The 14,208-nt window shown below is 35.6% G+C and overlaps 1 protein-coding gene across 1 annotated transcript in view; it reads right to left on the bottom strand.

Moving 5' to 3' along the window:
* STK26 (serine/threonine kinase 26) overlaps positions 1-14,208 on the bottom strand; it is a 54,281-nt gene that overhangs the window by 18,543 nt on the left and 21,530 nt on the right. Inside the window, exon 3 of the mRNA XM_081278338.1 lies at positions 3,186-3,416. Coding sequence (XP_081134464.1) covers positions 3,186-3,416 — 231 coding nt within the window. The remainder of the gene's footprint in view (positions 1-3,185; positions 3,417-14,208) is intronic.

The raw sequence follows: 14,208 nt of genomic DNA, 5'->3' as shown, positions 1-14,208 counted from the left end.
GTGCCTCATCTGTATTTTAGATGCACTTTAATCATAAAATTTGCACCATTTTTATGCATCTAGTACAGTGTTTAATATAGTGGCTGTTTAAGGATTAATTCTACTATGCATACACACTCTACCCAATTCATATAATGTTAAAATAAATCAAACTTGTAAAAAGGCAAGGAAACTGATGGTAATTTTTTTTTGTACCAGGGATTAAACTCAGAGGAAGTTTACCACTGAGCCATATCCCCAGGCCATTTTTGTATTTCAGAGACAGGGTTTCACTGAGTTAGTTAGAGCCTAAGTTGCTGAGGACGAACTAGTGAGATTCCTTTTTCAGCCTCCCAAGCCGCTGGGATTACAGGCGTGCACCACCATGCCTCGCTTACATAGATATTAATTAATATAAATACTGATAAAGAAAGCAATGACAAAGTGAAGTCACCAAGATGGAGGAATAAAAAAGAGCGATCTTTGCAACAGCTGCCACACAGACGCAAACCAAAATAATCCTGGAATGGTTCAAGGGCCCTTTTAAGAAATTGAAACAATACAGTGGAGCATAGGAAAGCATTATTCACCCATAGGAAGGATTACAGGTGGATCTAGTATACCTGAGATGCCAGTGGACCGCTAGGAACAAAGAAGTAAGGCAGGAATTATTTATCAGTTTCATCATCACCGGGCTCCAGATTCATGAAAGATGGCTGCCAGGCGAGTTCACATACCAAACGCGCACCCGCTTTGTGGCCGTGCGCGCGCGCTCTGAAGTTGTACACTCACGCTTTGCAGCTATGAGCGCATGCTCTTTGCGGTTGTATACACTGGCTTTGCAGCTGTGCGCATGTGTGCTCTGCAGTCGTACACACACGCTTTGTGGCCATGCGCAAGCGCTTTGTGGAGGAAAGCCCACGCACACGTCATATGCACCCTAGCCAAAACCAAGGTTTCTTTGCTTCCGTCCTCACTCCGCACACCGGTTCTGAGGCCACTGAGAGACAGCATGTACTCTGGAATCTGGAATGTAACCTTGCCTCAGACGATCCATATTTAATGGCTCACACCAGGTCTGCGCCAAGGTTGCTCTGCGCATGTCTACACTACAGACATACACTCAGCCCAGAGTTAGGGTCTAAATTGTAGCGGCACTGCAGCCAACCTGAAAAGTTGAGACAAACAGATCGCCACAACAGGCTAGCTCCCTTTGGACCAAATTTTTTGCACATGCATGCACTCTGGACATCTTCTCAGAGGTCAGTGAAGTATTCTCTTCTCTGTCCCATAGTAGCTTTGTGTGTGTGTTGCGGGGGGTGGGGGGTTAGGGGTGTGTGTCCATCTCCATCTTTTTCACAAACACCGGCGCCTTGCATAAGAAACAATACTAAGCAATCCCACCCTTATAGACTCTGAAAGTCTAATACTGCTTTCCTTTGAAATTTTTCAACATGGGAATAAGCAATTTTTTATTTCTTTATTTTTGGTGTCAGGAGTGAACCCAGAGGCATTTAATCACTGAGCCATATCCCCAGCCCTTTTTATTTTTTATTTTGAGATAGGGTCTACCTACATTGTTTATGGTCTTCCTAAATTATTGCTGAGGTTGGCTTTGAACTCACAATCCTCTTGCCTCAGGCTCCCAAGCTGCTGGGATTAGAAGCATGCACCACCACACCCAGTAAAACAATTTTTAAAAAAACATTTTTAGTTGTATATGGACACAATACCTTTATTTATTTATATGTGGTGCTAAGAATCAAACCCAGTGACTCATACATGCTAGGCAAGTGCTCTACCACTGAGCTACAACCCCAGCCCCAACAATTTTATTTTAAAAATAATTTAAAACCCAACCTAGAATTTTCTAGCTATTTATTCTTTTTCTTTATCTCTTTTATTTTTATTTCTTCTTTTTAGTTATATATGACAGTAAAGTCTATTTTGACATTTATACAAACATGCAGTATATCTTATCTAATTAGGATTTCAGTTCATCTTAGGATGTACATGGTATTAAGATTCATTGCAGTGTACTCATACATGTACATAGGAAAGTTATGTCAGATTCGTTCCACTATCTTTCCTATTCCTAATCCCCCTTCCTTCTCTTCATTCTCCTTTGTCTAATCCATTATAGCTATTTATTATTTACATTTCAATGGACACAAATCCTGACTTTTACCTCTGGAACCCAAGAACTCTTGGGTTTTACTAAACAAAGAATTTTCTGTTATGCAGTAACATCTCCATCTGCTGGAAATTTAGGTGGCTGCTAATTACATGATCTTGGAACCAGGACAAATTCCAGCTTCAGCAGGGGGTAAATATTATTTCATTTTATTCCATTTTAACAAAAAGTTGTTCCCCTATAAGTTCCATATCCAAGATTCAACCAACTATGGGTCGAAGAAAACCTCTCTACTGAATAAGTACAGACTTTTTTGTCATCATTCTGTAAACAATACAGTGTAACAGCTACTAACATAACATTTACAATGTATTAGAGAATAATCTAGAGGTGATTTAAAGTGTAAGGGAGGATGTACATAGGTAATATACAAATACTATGTCATTTTATATAAGGGACTTGAGCATCTGGGGATTTTAGTGTCTTGGGAAGCAGGGCCTACAACCAATCTCCTGAGGATAATAATGAATGAATGAGTACATTTATCATGTGCTTGAGATGTGCCAGACTCTGTGTCTGTGCTGTGACAAAGAAACCAAGACTGGTTAAGCTAAACTGCCTGCCATCAAGAAGCTCACAACCTGATGGGAGAGAAAAATGCAAACACCTTAACTCAATGGAATAAGAGACATACTTAAAAATTTCATCAATTCTGAGATTCAGACAGAATGAACTATTGAAAAGAGTTTGCAGGAACCAAGGAAGGTTGGCTTTTTCCTGACAAAGGATATGTCTCAAGAACCAGCTGCTCCATTTCTGCTCCTCCACTGAACCAAAAGTTCAGGTATAGAACAGAGTACAGCTGAGTGCTGAGATATATTCAGGATACAGTTGCTAAATCTAACAACAATTTATTTGGCACTATAATGGAGGGAGCTGGATTCTGCCTAAAGGACAAAGACTGCCAAATCCTAATTTGAGACATTGCTTTTCAAAAACAGAATTTAAAAAGAGAGGAAGAAAAACATAATGAAAATACCTTATGACTTAAATAATATAGCACACACATTACCTTTAAATATGACCCATAGTATTTTGTTACATATGAGCTGTCACATTGACTCAAAACAGTTATTTCTTGTTGAATGTCTTCTATTTCATCTTCGGCTTCCTCAAGGTCAATGATTTTAATAGCAACAACTTGCTGAGTACGGTTATCAATTCCTTTGAAAACTTCTCCAAATGAGCCTTTTCCAATGCGTTCTAATTTTGTGAACAGTTCTTCTGGATCTGCTATATTATTCTATGGAAGAAAGAACACAGATGATTTTTTAAATGAAGGAAAATGAATCATAAGACAAAAACACTTTTTGTATAGGTCTTCACTTTTTAATATTTTTTTTTATTTTTTTAATTGATTATTTAAAGCATTACATAGCTCATGATATATCATCTTTCATACATTTGACTCAAATTGTGTTTTGAACTCCCATTTTCACCCCAAATACAGATTGCAGAATCACATCTGTTACATATTCACATTTTTACATAATGCCATATTAGTGACTGTTGTATTCTGCTACCTTTCCTATCCCCTACTATCCCCCCTCCCCTCCCCTCCCCTCCCATCTTTCACTTTTTAATATTTTTAATTGTATGTATTTACTGGGTATGGTGTGATCATTCAACACATATACAATGTGTAATGATCAAATTTCATCTCCTTGAACATTTATCATTTCTTAATTTTTTTAAAGCTTACAAACTCCTTTGACTCTTCTCCACAATTGCTTTGTTAGAACAACTGTAATCTCAAACAGCCAGCTGGTCCACATTCTACTGGATCACCCACACCAAAAGGGTTTAGCTGATCGTGCTACCACTAACAATCCCATACAGCAAAGTCTCTGAGGTATGCCAAAAGATCAGATATATTTTGGAACAAAGCAAAGGATTGTATACAGTTTGAACATTAATGCAAATGTAAGAAGAGTTTTATAAGCATTCTTTGTGAGTATGGTGGTGCACACCTATAATTTCAGTCATTCAGAGGCTGAGGCAGAGGGATTGCAATTTTGAGGTCAGCTTCAGCAACTTAGGGAGACTCTAAATCTCAAAATTTAAAAATGACCGGGGATGTAGTTCAGTGGTAGAGCACCACTGTGTTCAGTCCCCAGTACCTAAAATAATAACAAAAGAAAACAACATTCTCTCAATATTACCTTTGAACTCTCCTCTGTCTCAACTCAGACCTGCCAAAAAACCCACCTATAATTCTAAGCAACAAAGAACATAAAATACTTCTGATCCTTTTTTTTTTTTAATGTAGGATCCTATTTGTGTGAAATGTTCTCATCAATGGCTGAAATGTTTTTGTCTTTTTGGTAATAGCTATTCTAACTGGGGTAAGATGATACCTCGTTGCAGTTTTAACTTGCATATCTCTGATATCTAATAAAGTTGAGCAATTTTTCATAAATTTGTTGGCCTTTTGAATTTCTTCTTTTAAGAACTGTCTGTTCACATTTTTAGGATCCTATTTGTGTGAAATATTCTCATCAATGGCTGAAAAGCGATTCTATGCCTTTATTAAGAACTGTTCTCCATGCTGAGGAAAGAAATCTACCAAAATATACTAAGCCCATATATGCATATATCACAATTAATCCTGCTTACATATATAATTACAATGTACTAATTAAGATAATAATAATAATAATATCAGTAGAGGAAGCAGATCAGGGGGAGGGGAGAAGGGACAGAAAAGGTACTGGGGAATGAGATTGATTGCATCATGTTATGTGCATATATGAATATGACGTAACAAATCCCACTATTATATATAATTTTAATGCTCTAATAAAAATGTTAAAAAGAATTATTCCCCAAAAGCACAGGAATCAAAAGCAAAATTATGCAAATGATATTATATCATATCAAGAAGCTTCTGCATAGCAAAGGAAACAATAAAGTTGAGACAAACTACAGAATGGAAAAAAAAATAAATGTAAATTATTCATCTGATGATGGTAGATGAACCTACATAGTGGAACACTTGTCTAACATGCATGAGACCCTGGGTTTGAGGCCCAGTATTGTTTTAAAAAACAGAATGTAGGAACTTTGAAAAGTTTTTAAATATACAAAAGAACTTTCACAAATTATTTCACAGTGGAGAATAATAATATTAACACTTTTCTCTGATAAAATCTGACATGAAGCAAAGGTTTTTAGATTAATGAATGTATAGACATGACTTAGATTTATAAATTCACTGTCCTTTCCTGATATAGAAATATTCTTTTTCTTTTCTTACAATATACAACTTTGAATTAAAACCTTACTCCCATAAGAAATTTTTTTATACTTCTTAAACTTTTAATGTTGAAGACATACTTCTGATCAAGTAGCATCTCAAGATGTCCAAGCCTTCCCCCAAAAGCATATTATTAAATTATTCTTAAGTACTTTATTAGTCTAAAACTTTGAGTTCTGCCAAAATATAAGAGGATGCAATTTAGTTCTGGTGAGCTAAATTATAATCGACTTTTGGACCTAGAATATCTGTTCATTTTCTATAATTTTGCCTAGTTTTACCTTATCATCAATTTCAGCAGATAATTATGGAGTTAACATGTCCCTTATATCTTATTATTAAAGAGGCCATTAAGGTTTATTTTTCTCTTATCAATTTCTTTGCTCTATGATAACCAAATAGACACACTACTACCTTAGTAAACTGGTTCCTTTTGAGGTAACTTCAAGACGTACTACTGCTTTTAAAGAATTTTATCAACTTCTCTTTTTCAGCCTGCCTAAAATACAGTTTGCATATGATGTATTTTACCTTATAAGCTTCCCACATATTCCTGTATTTTTTCCATTTCTAAAACATGCACATTCCACATTGGAGGCTCTTTGATACTTCAAGCTATATGTATATCCTCACCTATCTCCAGAATGCACATGAAACAAATACACCTTGAGATTCTCATATGGCCTTTTAAAAATAACTTGAAGACTTCCAGTAGGTTGAACATGCCTCTTTAAAGCTCACATTTTGTTGTAATACCTTCTCAAAAACATGATTTCCTTGGTGTCCTCTTTTATCAAGCTATTATATGTATGTATTTCATTGTGATCATTACATTATTACTATTACACAGTGGTGATCCCATAGTTACCTCTTCCTACTTTTGGTCATGGTTTTTTGTTTTTCTACTACCCTGTGGTAAAAATTTCTACCAAATACCTTGGTGATGGGTTCACTTTTATATAACTTCCCAAATTCAGTGACCCTGGAAATTTTTCTTAAAAAAAAAATGAGTCAGCCTGTTCATATTAAAATACTAAAGTTTGGAAATAAACCATTGATGAAAACTACATAGTATACACCTTTTGATAACATACTCTGGGAAGTGTGTATATTCATTAACTCTATAACAAGAATCTTCTGTTGTTAAGAAACAAAAATTAAATCCTAATCTTCCTAATTAGTGTTTTAGAAGGATTTGACTGGAACAATCAGCCCCAGGGAGGATACAGCTGTGTCTTGCTTTCTATAATAAATGGATTCTGGCAAATATGTAAATCAAGGATTTAAAAAGCAAGTCACATTTTGCATTTTAAGGAAGCTCTAAAGTAAATCCTAACTCATCAGTATAGTTTAACATTTTATTGGAGACGGAAACAACCATCATTTATACAATGTATCATACTTCCTACTCTTATTTTGGGTCTAAAACTTATGCAAAACATTATCTTTAGAGAGAAAGGAATCATGAAAACAAGTTTTCTCTAGCATAACTTCACTTCTGTAAGCATTTAAGGAATGGGGATCCTTACCCAATTTACCAATTTCTGAATCCATGATAGATAACAGCCAAGTTCTAATTTCTCCTTCAGCATTTTAAGCCAAGGCATTCTAAGTATCTTTAGTAAACACAGGTTGTTTTGTTGTTTTTAGTAGAAGGGAAAAAGTCAGGTAAATAAATGGTAAACAGGGCTGGGGTTGTAGCTCAGTGGTGGAGCACTTGCCCCTCAGGTGAGGCACTGGGTTCGATCCTCAGCACTACATAAAAAGAAACAAACAAAATAAAGGTATTGTGTACATTATAAAAAAATAAAAATAAATTAATAAATGATAAATACCCCAAATAATGCAATTAAAAAACACCCACATAAAGATGCTGGTTTCTCCATGGCATTTGCAGGTAAATGGCTGGCGTTGGAGAAGATAATGCTAAGTGAAGTCAGCCAATCCCCAAAAAACAAATACCGAATGTTTTCTATGATATAAGGAGGTTGACTCATAATGGGATTGGGAAGAAGAGCATGGGAAGAATAGATGAATTCTAAATAGGGAAGAGGAGTGGGAGGGAGCAGGGGATGAGCAAGGATGGTGGAATGTGACGGACATCATTATACAAAGTACATGTATGAAGACTTAATTGGGTGTCAACATACTTTATATATAAACAGATATACAAAAATTGTGATATATGTGTATTAAGAATTGTAATGCAAAAAAAAGAATAGTGTTACCTTAGATTAGGTAGAGGAAAGTGAAAGGAGGGGAAGGCAAGGGATGTGGGGATAAGAAAGATAGTAGAATGAAACAGACATTATTACTTTATGTATGTATGTGACTGTATGACCAATGTGATTCTACAATATGTAAACTCAGAAAAATGACAAATTATATCCCATCTATGTATGATATATTGAAGTATATAAGTGCATTCTACTGTCATGTATAACTAATTAAAACAAATTAAAAATTTTTCAAAAAAATATGCTGGTTTGTGCCAGGTATGATGGCACATGTTTATAATCTCAGCGACTTGAGAAGTGAGGCAGGAGGATCACAAAATGGAGGCCAGCCTCAGCAACTTAGCAAGACCTTGTCTCGAAATAAAAAAAAACAAGAAGAGCTAGCAGTGTAGATTAGTAATAAAGCACTGCTAGGTTCAATCCAAAGTGCCATACAAAAAAAAAAAAAGATGATTTGCCCAATCATTCCCATTACTTTTTTTTTAAAGAGAGAGTGAGAGAGGAGAGAGAGAGAGAGAGAATTTTTAATATTTTTATTTTTTAGTTCTCGGCGGACACAACATCTTCGTTGGTATGTGGTGCTGAGGATCGAACCCGGGACGCACGCATGCCAGGTGAGCGCGCTACCGCTTGAGCCACATCCCCAGCCCCCATTCCCATTACTTTTGTAGACTAGAAGAAAATCAAGTCAGCATCCTCTCTACTCCAGATCTAATATTCTTTTAAGAATATAGAATCTCTAAATGTTACTATTTCTGCTGCAAATTAAACTTTACTACTTTGTTTGCATTCCTTTCTCAAAGCCATAGTCTAGGAAGGTGTTGTAAGTTGTGTAGAAGCTAATACAACATAAGAAAACTTCATATTGATTTACAGGTAATGGTAGAGGATTTCTACATGCCCCATAAATGTGGGTCTGTGAAAGTGAAAACTTCATACAGATCCACTTCAGGACACTCACATTAATACTTTGATTTGCTTTACCTGTTCAGATTGGCTTCAATCTGCATCCTTCACTATAACAAATTTAAATCATACAAGGTATTATTACCACTAATCAACTATTCACTAGGGAATTATTCTGAAGAAGCCTAAAAGGGGAAAATTTTTTATGGTGATCACCTTGCTTTTCTTCTATGGAAAGTCAGAGGCAGATGGAAGAAGACTTTTTGGATTCTCAAACCACAATTTAGTTTCTTTTTTATTAGAACATCATAATTTTACATAGCAATTGGGTGCATTCTGACTGGAGGAATTCTTAAAAGTTCTCTAAGTGCTCACCAATTTTGGCTGTGCATTGAGAATCACCTGGATAACTTTAAGAATGCAGATACTCAGGCTTCATCCCAAAACCATTGATTTGTATATTTGAGACTGGAGCCCCATGAGTATTTTGAAAAAGCGACCCAGATGATTACCATGTCGTCATTTTGGCATCAGGCTTAAGATCAACATTTGGAAACTATAGAGCAGACAGATGTGAAATTTGTATTCTTGATTACAGGAAACACATTATCCTTACTTCTCCCAGACAAGCATGGGGGTCTCATCTAGTTCTGTATACTAAATGAACAACTTGGAGATTAAGATAAGATCAAGAAGCTGAAAATGGTGGCACACGCCTGGAATCCCAGCAACTCAGGAGGCTGAGGCAGGAGGATCACAAGTTTGAAGCCAGCCTCAGCAAAATAGCAAGGTCCTAAGCAATTTAACAAGACCCTATCTTAAGATAAAAAACTAAAAAGGGCTGGGCATGTGACTCAGTGGTTAAATGCCCCAGAGTTCAATCCTCAGTACCAAAAAAAAAAAAAAAAAAAAAAAGAGGACTTGATACTTACATGTTTGTGCCTGTACTTGAAAATCAAGTCTCCAACACTTCAAAGGATGCGTCTCTAAAATTAGCCCTTATTCTCAATACTAGAAACATAATATTTATCGAAACACAAGCAATATATATCATGCTTTCTAGGTGTAATCATTTTTAAACATTGCTTTTACTCAGTATAGTCTATGAATATTCTATAGGTTAGGATATAATTGGTGATAGAGTTTTGAGGTTAAGAGCCAACACTGATGAAGGATAAAAGTTAAAATCTCTAGTAAGCAGGAGAAAATGGGTCCATTGTAGAGGGTGACATTAGGAATGGGTGAACAAATCAAATAAGAAAATTATAGACAGATTTAAATTTTTTTTTGTACCAGGGATTAAACCCAAGGGTGCTTAATCACTGAACCATATCCCCAGCCCTTTTTATTTTTTTATTTAGAGACATGGTCTCACTAAGTTGCTGAGGCTGACTTTGAACTCACAGTCCTCCTGCCTTAGCCTCTGCTAGGATTATAGGCATGTGCTTCCTTGCCCAACCAGAATGAAAATCTTGAAAGCCAAAGGTGGGGAAGAATGTAAGGTAAAGAATCTGTTTCTTGGGCTGGAGTTGTGGCTCAGCGGTAAAGTGCTTACCTAGCATGTGCAAGGCCCTGGGTTAGATCCTCAGCACCACATATAAATAATAAAATAAAGGCATTGTGTCCAACTATAACTAAAAAATAAATGTTTTTTAAAAAGAATCTATGTGGGGCTGGGGATGTGGCTCAAGCGGTAGCATGCTCGCCTGGTATGCGTGCGGCCCGGGTTCGATCCTCAGCACCACATACAAAGATGTTGTGTCTGCCAAAAACTAAAAAATAAATATTAAAAAAAATTCTCTTTCTCTTAAAAAAAAAAAAAAAGAATCTCTTTCTTTGAATCCGAAGTAGCTAAGAGCACTAGTGTGAAAATATAGTAAGTTTAAGGAAGAGAAAAGAGATTTCTCAAAGGATTTGATCAGGAAGGGTTGAGCTCAGATGTTCTTAAGGAACCTGCAAGGCACAAAAGCAAGCAGAGCAAGGCTGAACTCATAGCCATCCTACTTAATGAAGCCCATGCAATGAATCCTCTCAGCTGTAACTTTTTGCTATAACAAAGACTGGCCTGTCTGAGGACCCATCAGCGATTCCCTGATGAGGAGGAACACGACAGAAAATGATGAGCAAAGAGTGTGCTAATGATATCAAGGCTTAAAGAGGAAGACCTCTTACTCTCTTCAGATTCTCAAGTGGTAATACTAGGACTGACATACAGTGAAAATAGGGTATGCTAACAATCACCGAGAGTAACTAAAAACTTCAGCCTAAGAGTGTACTAAAATTGAGATGTACATCTAATTAGCTATCTATTTAAATCACTCAGATTAGGTCTCCTGAGCTGGAGATGAAATGCTTTTCTGGATGACTCCCACATCTATACCATTACCTATCATCTAACAAGCAGAATGGATATTAACGAAAATCATCCTCTATTGGCTTCATGCGCCTCATATTAAATTATTGTTTGGGGTTGGGGTTGTGGCTCAGTGGTAGAGTGCTTACCTAGCACGTGGGAGGCACTGGGTTTGATTCTTGGTATCACATAAAAATAAATAAATCAAATAAAGGTATTGTGTCCATCTACAACTAAAAATATAAATAAATAAATAAATAAATAAATTTGTGTTTTTTATAATCTCCTACATTAAGATTTTTTATTTGCTCTAGGAATATTGCCTAAAAGTGTTGAGTGTTTCCTAATCAAGATAACTCCAGAAAGAAAAAAAAAAGTTTAAAATCAACAGTCATGTCCTTCTTAGCACTGCTGAATTCAAGACCACAGGATGCTATCTTTTTTAAGTGCTACATATCATCCTGCACAACTGCCTTCTCCCTCAGCATAGACATTTAGAGCTGGAAGGAAATACATAGATCATTCAATCCAACCCACTATCACTACCATCAACAACAATGCTTGCTATGTCCTAAACTAATATCACTTGAAAATCAAGTCATCGACACTTCAAATGATGCATCTCTAAAATTAGCACTTATTCTCAATACTAGAAACATAATATTTGTCAAAACACAAGCAATATGAAATTTATGGTTATGAAATTTAAGGTTATTTATGTCAAAATGATGGTAAAGGAAGAGAGGTTAAGAATGAATATAGAGTCTTGGAATTAAACAAATTATAGACTCTTTGAGATGAATAGGAACTTGGCAAATATCTTATCCAAAATCCATTTTCTCTAACACAGAAAGAAGTAGCCTAGAGAGATTATAAATTCTTGAAATATATAAGACATTAACCAGTGGCAAAATTTACACTTAAAACCTGATTTCCTGACTCTTGTATCTAAAGTTCCTTTGCCACAGCTTAGATTTATAACTTAAAACTATACTCCCTTTTGCTATAAACCCAAAATTATTTCCATCATAAACAGATCACACAACTGTCCAGTATCTACTTTGTAATATCCCAATATTTAAAGAAGTTGAAAAATTTAAAAATGAAATAATTTTTAAAATTTAATATGGGACTTTTCTATTCTCCAAATGATACAATTTTATTATTTTTAAACAATGATAAAAATGCATCGATTTATCATGTTTACAATACTGTTGAAATACATTTTGGCATGCTGAAATCAGGTAGTTATCATTTTTGTGGCAAGGACACTTAATATCCAGTTTCTTAGCATTTTTCAAGATGACTACAATTGTTACTAACTATGCTCACCATGATGTACAGTAGAGGTCTTGAACTTACTCCTAACTGAAAGTTTGTACCCTTTGATCCATCAGTTGCCAGAACATGGACAAACCTGGAGGGTGATATGTTAAGTGAAATAAGCCAGAGACAGAAAGATACTGCATGATCTCACTCATACGTGGAATCTTAAAATGTTGCTCTAACAGAACTAGAGAGTGAGTGGCTACCAGGGCCTGGGGCACTTGGCAGAGGGCAGGTATTAGGGAGATGTTGGTCCAAATGATATAATTCCTTACAATTTTGAACCACTGTGCAACTGGTTGACCCTGTACATGTCCATAAATACCACAAATTTCATATTAGAATCATAATGAAAAGTAATCTGTAAGTATCTTGACTTTCTGTCAAAGTTACTTGACCCTATTTTTTGTTTTCCATGTCAGTAACTAGGCTGGAATCTGCTGGTCTCTAGAGTGTAGGAGGCAAAGTAGTGATGGTATTCCATATCATAATTCCCATAGGATCCAATGGCAGGAAGCCACTGGCTCCAATTTCAGCTCTATCAGTGATTTATTGTAGACTTCAGTAACACTAACACTAAGGTTTTGGAATTTGTCCAAGAATAAAAATAATATTTAACATCAAATGTTAATCTTGTGCTATTTCATGTAGACCTAGAATTGTTTAAGTGGCTGTGTGAATGCTCAGATTTATAATGAGAAGGATAAAATAAACTCCCCATAAATCTGTCTGAACTCTTGGAGAATAAGATGTTAGCAGAGCGTTTGTCTACTGTGTATAACCTCAAGTTCATATTACAATTATCTGATAAAATTGTATGGATTCCTTAAAAAGAAACCCCTGTGATTTATATTCCTGAAACAAAATACTTAGCTTCACCATATTTTGCATATGACAGAATAAGAACCAAGATAAAATTTAAATATGTCTATGTATGTTTCAAATTAAACATGAAGAATTTGGCAAGAGGTCAGATTCCTTTAGGTGGTCAGTCATGGAAGTTTGTATTTCCATGTTTATAAGAGCTAAAAAATATGTAAGTGTATAAAGAAAATGTCCTCAGTTTATCTATTTTTGTAGTTTACTCACATTCTTACAACTTTCTCAAAGGTTATTTTAACTTGTCTTTGCATCGTAAAGTAGCAATTGAATTGCCAGATTTTATATACATGCAATGAGATAAATGAAATGTAGTCAGAAATGCAGTTATAACAACTCTGGGCTTCCTTATGGTCATCAACAGCATATGATCAACTCACAGTTGAATCCCTTTCTGTACTCACTCACTTAAAAGGCAGAGTTTTGAGATGGATGAGGCCAGCCCTGCCACTGTGATCCTAATAGCAATGCATGAAGTCAGAGGTCTCATACAGCATTGTTTGTACTCTTGAAGCAACCATTTAAACTCTGAGCAATATTATGCACAGCAACAAGAAAAATGTGTTCATAAAGCAGAAATACAATTAAATGTATAAGTACTTTTTCATCTCCCCTTTATTTTATTATTCCTATTTTTAAATGCACCTCATTAGCAAAAATATTTAGAATGCAAATATTTTAGTAAAGGATAACTTCATTAAAATTATTACCAAAGGTTTTGACATAGCTGTATGAATAACATAGCAGTTTGAGGAGTTTCCCCTGATTAGCAATTGTGATTCTACTTCATCTTTAAGAACAAAAGAATAATTGAAAATATTCCTTCATCTTAATTCCTCCTACTCAAGGGAGGATAGGAGAAGAGCTTCCTCTCTGCCTCCCAACTTGCATTCTTCTCTTTACTCAAACTCAGATCACAAGAACAATGAAACCAGCAGGAGCCATTCTCGACAAAGGGTCCCCAAGAATGCAGTTCTTTACACATGTTTGTAAGTCAGTTCAATTTACAATGGGGTAAAGTAGAATGAGACATTTCTTTGACTCTGTTGTCACTTTATCACATACCACATTTTTGTAA

This window comes from Spermophilus citellus, assembly GCF_964194105.1.
Source record: "Spermophilus citellus genome assembly, chromosome: X".
Classification (NCBI taxonomy): domain Eukaryota; kingdom Metazoa; phylum Chordata; class Mammalia; order Rodentia; family Sciuridae; genus Spermophilus; species Spermophilus citellus.
This window is presented reverse-complemented; position numbering and strand designations above follow the sequence as displayed.